Source organism: Buceros rhinoceros, unplaced genomic scaffold (assembly GCF_000710305.1).
Source record: "Buceros rhinoceros silvestris isolate BGI_N320 unplaced genomic scaffold, ASM71030v1 scaffold209, whole genome shotgun sequence".
Taxonomy (NCBI): domain Eukaryota; kingdom Metazoa; phylum Chordata; class Aves; order Bucerotiformes; family Bucerotidae; genus Buceros; species Buceros rhinoceros.
In genome coordinates, this window is record NW_010433302.1 from 55,946 (window position 1) to 66,261 (window position 10,316).

The 10,316-nt window shown below is 45.3% G+C and overlaps 1 protein-coding gene across 2 annotated transcripts in view; it reads left to right on the plus strand.

The window, feature by feature from the left end:
- Positions 1-10,316, plus strand: part of SULF2 (sulfatase 2) — a 60,701-nt gene extending 50,385 nt beyond the window's left edge. Inside the window, exons 11-20 of one of the 2 annotated variants that reach the window (XM_010144054.1) lie at positions 269-512; positions 2,364-2,460; positions 4,131-4,225; positions 6,703-6,762; positions 7,195-7,364; positions 7,614-7,756; positions 7,963-8,086; positions 8,721-8,751; positions 9,048-9,104; positions 10,098-10,316. In XM_010144054.1, coding sequence (XP_010142356.1) covers positions 269-512; positions 2,364-2,460; positions 4,131-4,225; positions 6,703-6,762; positions 7,195-7,364; positions 7,614-7,756; positions 7,963-8,086; positions 8,721-8,751; positions 9,048-9,104; positions 10,098-10,128 — 1,052 coding nt within the window. In that variant the 3' untranslated portion in view covers positions 10,129-10,316. The remainder of the gene's footprint in view (positions 1-268; positions 513-2,363; positions 2,461-4,130; positions 4,226-6,702; positions 6,763-7,194; positions 7,365-7,613; positions 7,757-7,962; positions 8,087-8,720; positions 8,752-9,047; positions 9,105-10,097) is intronic. The other variant, XM_010144055.1, reaches the window with a different exon arrangement.

Sequence of the window (10,316 nt, forward strand, 5' to 3'; positions counted from 1 at the left end):
GGACAAATACATTTTCTTTACACTCTGCCATCCCTGTGCATTTGCATTTTATCTGCCCTGTCTCTGCCCGAAGGTATCCATCTATCCGTGCAAACGATAATGAAGCGGCAGCTCTGAGGAGAGCTGCAACAAACACCATTTGTCATCCAGTTAATTCCAAATGTCACAGTATGGGCTGGATTTTTTTCTCCCAAGAACCACAAAGACGACTGCATTGTAACATTCTGTTCCTCCCTCTCTCAATCCTTTCGCTTCCTTTTTCGTGCAGAGTACAAACCAAGCTATGTCCGGAACCGCTCGATCCGTTCTGTAGCTGTTGAGCTGGATGGAGCTGTTTTTAACTTGGGTTTAGAGGATGGCTACCAACCTGTCTTACCAAGAAACATCACCAAGCGGCACAAGGTGCAGAGGGCTGTTCTTCGTGAGGAGGAAGATAAAGACATGGGGGAGTACAGCGGCACTGGTGGCATTGCAGAGTATGCAGCCCCCAACCTCATCAAAGTGACTCACAGGTGAGTGCACGTGGGCTGTTTCTAAAAGCTTTTGCTGCTTCGGTGGCTCATTTACACAAATGGGTGTGTTAGCTTGTGCTGAGTGTGGCCTGTCCCTTCTAGATATCCAGTCCGGCTTCACTAAACTTCTAATTCCCATCTGTACAACAGCTTTTGGGTTTAGTTTTGTCATGTACCGAGGGGCATGAAGTCACTGAAGCACTGCTGCGGTGCCTTTATGGCTTCTGCACTTGGGAGGCAGCACTCACTGGTCAGCGCGTGTTTCCAGTGAGGACAAGCAAAGCTGTTGGCAGCAGTTGTGTGTGCACCTGTGTGAACCCAGGAAAGGCTCAGCCTGTGGAAATCTCGGCATGTGGGGGTAACTCAGCCTGGCTGAAGACCAAAGGCTCTGACTGGAGTATTGCCCTAGTTTCATGTCATTGGTTACTTTGTATTTCAAACACCAAATAAGTCCTAAGGGAGGAAGCAGCCGCTCAGCGCTTTCTGTAGCCAGTGCCAGGAAAGGAGAATCTGTGTTATGGGTGAAGTTGGATGGACCAGGAGTTTTGGGAAATAGAACATCTTAGGAGAGAGGTGAGATAATTGTCTGGGTGCTCTAATAGCTAAAAGTCTGTTCCTTGGGGTGCAAGTCTAGGGTCAGATGATGTATCTTCAACTGTGCTTAATTGGTTTAGTCACCATTTCTGCTTGTGAATTATCAGGATATCCACCAATCATTATTGATTATGTGCATTAAATTGTTTAAAGACTAGCTCATGTAAACACGTGTGAGTCAGTTAGCTGCTGCTGAAATCCGTGATTGCCATTTGACTTCTGTTTACAGGGTTAGAGACTTGCTAAGATGAGGAAACGTAGCTAGGTTGACATCAGAGAACTGTGCCCGCTTACCCCTGCTGACGTGAATGGTCATAAACTATTTCTCGTGCTTTTCTTCTGGAACATGTTAAATTGATTTTTTGCTGCCTTACTGGGTGAATCCCAAATCCATACAAGGAACTGTCAGGAAGGTTGTGCATAATTCATGAGGAGTCACTAGGAACACTTGCAGAAAAGGCAGCAGTGGGACAACATGCATGAGGTGGTTTAAAGAAAATAAAGAAGTATTGGAAATACTCAGCTTTGCTTTAAACAAGCTTCAAAAATGTCTACCTGGTATTTGCTGACCCCCAAGAAACTTTTCAGGTAAATCTCTCAAACAGTTTTTGTTTGGTTTTGAAAGCATTTTAAAACCTAGATTGCATTAGATGTCAGTGAAACGTGAGGACTTAAAATTGTCAGAGGGTATTCTGCCTCCAAGGTCAGGGAGAGCTTTAAAAAAAATTATCCCTTTTGTAGAGAACTACAGAATTTCTGTGTTTGGGGTTGTTTTTTTTCTCCCTCCCCTTTTCTTTAATGATGTAGTAATACATCTTATAAGGAAGTACTTTATCCTTGCCCCTACCCCTTTATCACTTAATTATGCATTGGGAAATTGCTTCTGAGTAATGCTTCCAGCGCTTGCTAATTACTAGAGATTATTTATCTAGACAGCCTACTGAATAAGCAAGAGCTCTGTGCGGCACGATTTACATAGAGAAATGAAGCAGTCAACAGGTTCTGCTCGATAGGAACATTCTCCTTGAATTTTTCTACTTCTGAAAAATTTCCATGGCAACTCAACCCCCAACTTCTCCCCTGGCTCGTAGCACACTTGCCTGCCCTGGAATGAACACTGTTTTTTTGGAATTCTGCCTGTCATTTCCAGTGTAGCTTCTCGGCTGTTCCGGAGCTGTGTTGTTAAACCCGGCTGTATGCACTGCTCTGGACGTGTGTATCCACTACAATAAACATCATTTGCTTTTCCATGCCAAGGTGCTACATCCTGGAGAATGACACCGTTCAGTGTGACACAGACCTGTACAGGTCACTGCAAGCTTGGAAGGACCATAAACTTCACATTGACCACGAGGTCAGTGGTGCGATCAGTCGGGCGTTACCAGTGTGTGCTTTCAGTGTGGTGTTCTGTGGGCCAATGGGTTCACACTGACTCCGTGTGTGTCTGTCTGCCTCTGGCCCCTTTCGACCTTGCTGGCTGATTTCAGAATAGTTATTCTGGAGAGAAGTAAGTTATTACAAATTTGCGAAGACAAGATGCTGAGTGGAGGAGAGAACTGCAGCTGAAGGGATGGCTGAGAAATGCCATAAGCCTTATGAGACAAATAAGAGACTGACGAGTGTTCCCCTCCTGGGAGACATTTCATCTGGATCTTTTTCACACCTTATTAGCCCAGCTCCCCCGTGTCCTTCTCAAAAAGAGGCCTTCAACTGTCAAACATAAGCCCAAGGAAAAGTGAGCTTCATTAGTTTCTGTGCTTCTAGAATTATTTATTTTACTTGCTTGTGTTTAAGCCTCACACTTTGGAACTGAATTAATTTTCCTTAAGTTTGTGTATATGAAGAACCTGGAGATAATTTGCCTGTAAAACTTAATCTGACATTTTTGTCACTAATATTGGAAGAATATAAGCTCAAGCCCTTTGCAGATGTGTATGACAGAGGCTGTCTGAAAGGTCCAGATAATGGTGGAACAAATGCCTGAGGGAAGCATAAAGAAGGGCCTGCCTGTAATCTCTTACAAAATGATGTGAATTCATAGCACAGTCCTGCGTAGAACTTGTTGGCCCTCTTTTCTGCTACTGATTGACACGTAGCAAGGCAGATAGATAGACGCTGAAAAACTTGCTAGCTCTGCTGTGTTTAAAAAGGGGCCATTTCAGTATCGCCGTGCTCTTTCTGTCAGAAAACGTGGGCTCTGTGCTGAAGAACATGAGAGCTCCCTCCTGCCCTCTGGTGTTGCTGATTTAGGGTCACAGGGCTGAGCTCCCTTTTTTTCTTGACCACTGGGTCCTGCCTGTGCTTCAGCAGCCATGTGCTTCCTCCGGACACAGCGTCACTGATGTCTCACAGCAGTTTTGCAGTGACTTTGTTCAGGCTGGATTACTTTGGATTTTCTGCTGTAGGAGGTAGGAGCCTGTAATACCCATCCCAAGGTGGAAACGGGCCACGCTGCGTGCGAGCTGGACTGAACAAAAGCAGGAGTTTCATTTACTGAAAAAAGAGGCAGTTAAAAATAACCTGTGCGGGTGGCACAATTAACGGCTAATCCACATCTCGTGTGGCCAGACACTGCTAAAGCTGTCAAACGAAGTAAGGAACCTTGCTGCTTTTCTCTTTCAGAAGCTCTAAAGAAGGGACTTCAGAGCGCTCCCTCCCATCCCCTTCTCGGGTTCACAACAGGCTGAAATTTAAGGGCTTCATTTTCCTTTGAGTAACCTTTCTCCCCCTGCACGTGTGCTGTAGAGCACAAGAGGAAAAATGACAGTGGAACCAGGAGCAGTTGTCTACCAGCAGCTTTCCCCCAGTGCCACGTTCTGCTTTCACATGCAGCAACTGGAGCAGGCAAAGGGTTCCAGCGAGGTTTCCTCCTGCTGTAGTTCCCTTTTGGAATGGTAGATGATCTGACACTCATGAGAGGTGATGCAAAGGAAGGATTTGGTGACAGTAGATTGGGTTTGAGGCAGTTGGAACAAGACTAAATCCTCCTGTATTTTTTTAACCTGTATCTTTACTTTTTTTTAGATTGAAACTTTGCAAAACAAAATAAAGAACCTGAGGGAGGTGAGAGGTCACCTGAAGAAGAAGCGACCTGAAGAGTGTGATTGTAACAAGATAAGGTATTTCTTGTGTGCATCAGTTACTATTCGCAGTGTGCAACTGCAGCTGATTTGTCTTCACAGGAGCAATCAGTCAGAATCTGTTTTGTTCACATCCCTGTATGACACTTTCTGGGGGGCTGCTGCAGCTGTACAAGGGCCACTTCCTTCCGGGCAGGAATTTAATTGCCTCTGTGCCAAGCGGTGATGGTGTAACAGGACGTGTAACATGGCTTGTACACCAGTTAGCTCTGCTCGTGTACCGAAGCTGCTGCCATTAGAGAGCAGAGATTAATATTTTAAGCTGCGGGCTTTTCTCTGCACACTTGCTTTCCACAAGGGCAAGTTGTCAATTCAGTGCAGTGTCACACAAATCTGTTTTAAAGAGTAGAGTGTAAAGTAGATGGAATAATGGGGGGGAGGGGGCATGATGAAGGAATGTCTTCCTGTTTGATTTTTTCAAGGCGAGATGTGCTATCTCCCATCACGGCAACATGCAGCAGCTCTGCCAGGTGGGAGAAGCAGGAGTTTAACAGTTGATGCAGAGTAACTGTGTTTTTGTAACCCTCACTGACTTGGTGCGCCACATCTTCTTTTCCCTAGTGCAGATGATTTGTGAATTAAGTGCAGCAGGTGCTAAAGTAGTGATTATGCTTTAAGGTCTCTGCATGGCTGGTTCTCATGTAGCCAAATACTTGGAGAATGGCTGTAGGCTCAGCCCACCGATTGCATGGAAGGAAGGTTCAAGCACTCCCAGAACCTTCGGGGGAGCAAGCAGTTTGCCCCTGAGAAAGCTGTTCAGAAAGCAAGCAGCAGCAGCTGCTCCGGACTGTAGTGATCAGAGAGCAACCTCTGCCGCTGCTGCTTGCCAGACGGCCCCAGCAGCGCAGCAGCCACAGCGGCACAAGGAGCACTAAGAAAACCTGTCCTTGAGGGTACTCAAAGGCACGGAGCAGCCGTGCTGTCGTCTGTGGCTCATGCAGCTTGAACTAGGTAGCCACTGTGACAGCATCTGGATGATGCTTCGCTGTCTTGTTGGGTTTTTGAACACAACGCTTAAATCCTTGGAGGCACAACGTACCCTAGTTCACAGGCATGAGGTACGGGCTCGTGGTCCACATGGATTCTGCAGCCCGGCTTCAGCAACAGCTCACTAAAATATGGAGAGTACAAATTTCTTGGGTTATGTCAACCCATACATGGAACCCATGGCAAAAAGTGTTTAAAATGAAATCGGTCTCATTCTAAAGAGCAAATCCCCAGGATGTTTATTGTTTTACAATCCACTGCTTTCAAAACATCTTAACAATGGAGTTTGTTTCATACATACTGTGAAGACAAAGTTATTTTTATGGTGAGTGTTTTCTAATAAATGCTAAGAATGTTACATTTCTCAGGCTCAGTGTAGGAAGTGCTTATATTTGTGCACAGCATTATTAAGAGGAATGATCCCCTGAAAACAAAGAAGTTAATCCCTGAGTTACTGTATGTTAAAGTGTTTGCAGAGTTGCACTGAACTGGGATGTAGCATTTCAGATCTGTTAACGAAGTGCCCCATGTCTGTGCAAGGTAACGAAGTTGACTGAAGATAGATCTTTAATATCCCATTCTGTTAACTGGCTGTAAGGATGCGCTTTATTAAAGCTGCCAGTAGAACTAATAATGTTAAAGAATTGTTTTGAAGGGAGTCTTAGTCTGGCAAGTAACTAACTTTTGGTGTAGAGTTCAGAAAATAATAGTGATTGACCTTTATTTGTCTTTGCCAATTTGTGAGTGCAGTAACTTTACCAGAAATTCAGAAAGTGTTGCCATTGACTAGGGCTGGTTTGCCCTCAACTTCACAAACCACATGGAGAGGAAATTTCTGCAAAATTTTGTGAGAGTTTCTGGAGACAGAGCCGAAACGGTAGAGGTACCCAGCTAGAATGCCTGTCTGCTTCCACCCGCCCCGTCTCAGAACACGTGAGACACTGCTACTGCCAGGACAGCTCCGTGCATCATCTTGTTGCGTTCTCCTAGCTAGTAACAATGGAGAAAAACCACAGCCCTATGAAGTACTAGTGGGATTTACATCCTTTCCTTCAGAAGCAAAAGGGCAGGAAGGTGGTCTGAGCTTGACCTCGTCGTCTGAACAAATTAGTGGCTGTTCCGTTGCAGAGATGCAGAACTGAATTACAAACCTGTCGCTTTTATCTACCCCGTGGAGGGAAACGAGCCCATGACAAGTAAAGTTGAAACCTGTAGCTGAATAATCCGTGGCTCCGTGTTGCAATACAGTGTTAGAGCAGCAGATGTCAGTGCACAGGCGGGCGAAGGAGAGGCACGAGCAGGCGCAGCAGTGCCTGCCCCAGCCTGGCAGCTGCCTTGTGTTCACCACACACAGGAATGCAGTGAAGGGAGAAGGGACACTGGATTAAATCTGCTTCGAAACCAGTGTGGTATGAACAGGAGCAATTGTCGCCTTGTTGTTCATTAACGATGCTGGTTTTATCTTCCAGTTACCATTCAAAACACAAAAGCAAACTGAGGCACAAGGGATCTAGTCTTCATCCTTTCAAGTAAGTGATGGCCTGTTCCTTTGAAAGAGGCAATGCAAAGGCGCTAATGTTTAGTCCGTGCACAGCAGTTACAAACTAAGGGAAAGGAGTAGTTCATTTATCCTGGGTTAAAAAGAAAGATCACGCAGATGCCTGGGCAAGGAACCAAGCCCATGTTGAAATGCTTGTAGATTCCGAGATAAGGTTCCTGGTTTGGGAAATTCACATCATTGCAGACTTTGGGCAAGACTGCAAGCCCCTGCGGCTTCGCTTTCTTTTTTGGTGACGTTGAACTCTGAATTCTATCCACAGACTTTCAGAAGGGAAGCCATTTAATTAAAAAATACCAGTTTGTTCTTTCCCTCAAAACAGCTTATTTTATTAGCTGCTTTATTTTTCTAGGTGTTTTCAAGTATAAGAGAATCTGCCTGACCAAATGTTTCCTGTGTGCAGGAAGGCGCTACAGGAGAAAGACAGGCTGTGGCTGCTTCGAGAGCAAAGACGAAAGAAGAAACTGCGCAAACTGCTTAAGAGAATAAAAAACAACGACACCTGCAGCATGCCTGGGCTGACCTGCTTCACCCACGACAACCAGCACTGGCAAACCGCTCCCCTGTGGACACGTAAGGATACTTTAGACTAAGTAACAGGTGGGTCCTGCCTGGGCTAGGCGAGGAGTCTGTCCCCTGGGGTACTAGATGTCCCCGCCATCCTTAGCTCTGTAGCGAAAGCCACGCAGTTGTCCTCATACTAAGTAACCCGGTTCAGTGCTGGCATTACTCTCGCACACAAGTCAGGGGAGTGAAAACCAAAACCAGCTGCCTATGGACAGCAGCATGTAGCTCATGTCTTTGTAACTCTTCGATTTGCAGTGGGCCCGTTCTGTGCCTGTACCAGTGCCAACAACAACACATACTGGTGTTTGAGGACAATCAACGAGACCCACAACTTCCTGTTCTGTGAATTTGCTACTGGATTTTTGGAGTATTTTGATCTCAATACCGATCCGTATCAGGTACCTGGTCATAGAACAGCTCTAGAAATGCATCCTTGTTCCTTACGGATGATAACGTGAAACAGCACCTTAGTGCTGCAGGCGGTAGTTAAGGCCTACGTCGTTTCAGGTGGAACGATTTGCCTTCTTTCCTGTTGTTACAATACACCACACACAAAAGTTACCAAACTGCACTAGTTACTAACAGGGACCCCTATTTATTGCAGCTAATTAATGCAGTGAACACGCTGGACAGAGACGTTCTCAATCAACTGCACGTCCAGCTGATGGAACTAAGAAGCTGCAAAGGGTACAAACAGTGCAATCCCAGAACCAGGAACATGGAGCTGGGTAAGTGCCTCTCCCATCGCACTCAGACACTCCCCAAAGGAAACTGGGCTTTTACCATTGTGAAAGGTGGCTCACTCAAAAGGGTTTTATATTGGTTACCTATCTATAGTAGTAATGCCCGGCTGAGGCTGATGGCTGCACGCTCACGGTCTCGGATTTGTTCAGTCTGTGTTGTGTAATGGGTCTTAAAGTGCGGTGAGGAGTATTGCCGGGCTGCAGGGGAAGGCGGTGAGGATGGAACAGAACGGGTGAGAGACAGCAAGAATTCCCCAATAGCCCCTACCAAGCTCATGGGACAGTTCAGGTTGGGAGGGATTGTGGAGTTTGTCTGGTCCAAACTCCCGCCCAGCTCTGAGGTCAGACCAGGTTACTCAGGGCTTTAGTCAGTGGGATCTTGGAAACCTCCAAGAATGGAGACGACACAACCTCTCTGGGCCACTGGTTTGGCAGCTGAGTTAATTTTAAGGGATTAAATATCAAAACAGCTTTAGTTAACACGTATGGAAATACTTGCCATGGCAACACTCGCTGCTCTGTTAATACTCTTAAGTCATTTTTAATGTGTGCCTCACCTGATCCCTTGCGCTCTTGCAGGCGGGGGTTAGTAACATTATTGATTTTTTTCCTCATCTAGGACTCAAAGATGGGAGCTACGAGCAGTACAGGTACATTTTTAAAAAACAGTTAAATTATTATTCTTAAGTGCTACCTTCATGCTAAAGGTGTTAGTGTGGGACCAGGAACCACACGGACAGACGCTGCCCGGAGAGGCACAGGCAAGATCCTTCCAGCCCCGTTACTTTGGAAGTGGAGCTATTTCTGTTTCAGTGCTACAGCATGTTCTGATCCTTGTAGTCAGAATTTAGGCTAATCTCCTCTCCTTCCTCGCCTTTCAGACTGTAATGCTGGTGGTTTTCTTGGTGATGGTTAACTTTTTCTCCTTTTACTACTTGAAAATTAGGCAGTTTCAGCGTCGAAAATGGCCAGATGTGAAGAGACCATCATCTGCCAAGTCACTGTGAGTTGGGAGCAGTTCACAAAAATCATTAAGCTTTTTCTTTCCTTCACCTCTCCTTTTGCATGCAGCACCTTTTTTAACATCATCATCTGCTCTCACGGAATGCTCAAGATGCCTAAGGGGGCAATCCTCTAAATTATGCAAGAAATGTGTTACTGTCATCGTTACTGACAAGCACTGCTGTACAAAAACCTCCTGGTACCTGTTTTCTGCGAATCTGGAGTGCTAAGGTCAAGGCAGTTTCAAACCTGAGCAAAGCTGGATGCTCAGTTGAACAAGCCCATTATGTTTAACTGCCATTAAAAATTAGAAACCATTATGTTGGTTTTGTCTAAAACTGGAAAGAACAAAACTGACTGTAATTTGAGAGTGCAGCGAGTATTGTGTATTTTCTTGCTATTTATCCAACTGCAGCCTTGTGTTGTGAGCAAAAAAAGCAAGTTAGAACAGAAAGACGACTTCAAGCCAGAGCTGCGCGTTCTGATTTATTCTGGCATTACACTAAAATCTAAGATTGCTGCCCTTTAAAACTTGAAGAGGATATTTGGTTCTCAACTGCCAGAGCCCAAAGGTGAGATAGATACAAGTTTAAAGACAGGCAAAAGTTCCCTTTGCCATCCCAGTTACTGTCTCTGTACCTATCTCCATTAAAAATCCTGAGGAGCTCTTAAACTGTGTAGTGAAGCAGCACGTACAGGTACCTTACTAGGCGCAGTCTGGCGTTCTCAACTCACCCAGAAGGATTTGTTCATTTAATGGTAATATTTGGGTGGCTTTAGAACCAAAATGAAGCCAGAATTAACGAGCTACAAGCGCTGGACAGGTTGAACTTTCAGCCACAGCTGGAGCGTTTCTGTCATATACCTGCTACATTTTTAGAGGTGGTCCACAGTGTTTCGTTTGTCTTTTCCTGCACAGAACCAGTAAAAACATATTTCTAACTACGTCGTGCTAGAGTGGTACACGCTAAATTGTGTTTGTTTTATTTTAAAGAGGACAGCTGTGGGAAGGCTGGGAGGGCTAATCTCCCCCAACCGCTGCACCTCCATGAGGACACAAACTGGCCAGAACTTGAATCCATGTACAGACTAAATGAAACGTCTATGACTTCAGCAAGAATGTTAATGTTAGCCTGGAGGACTGGAGACACGTTGAGGCTGCAATAGATAGAATGTTTGCACCGGTGAGTGAATTAAATAGATGCAGTGACAT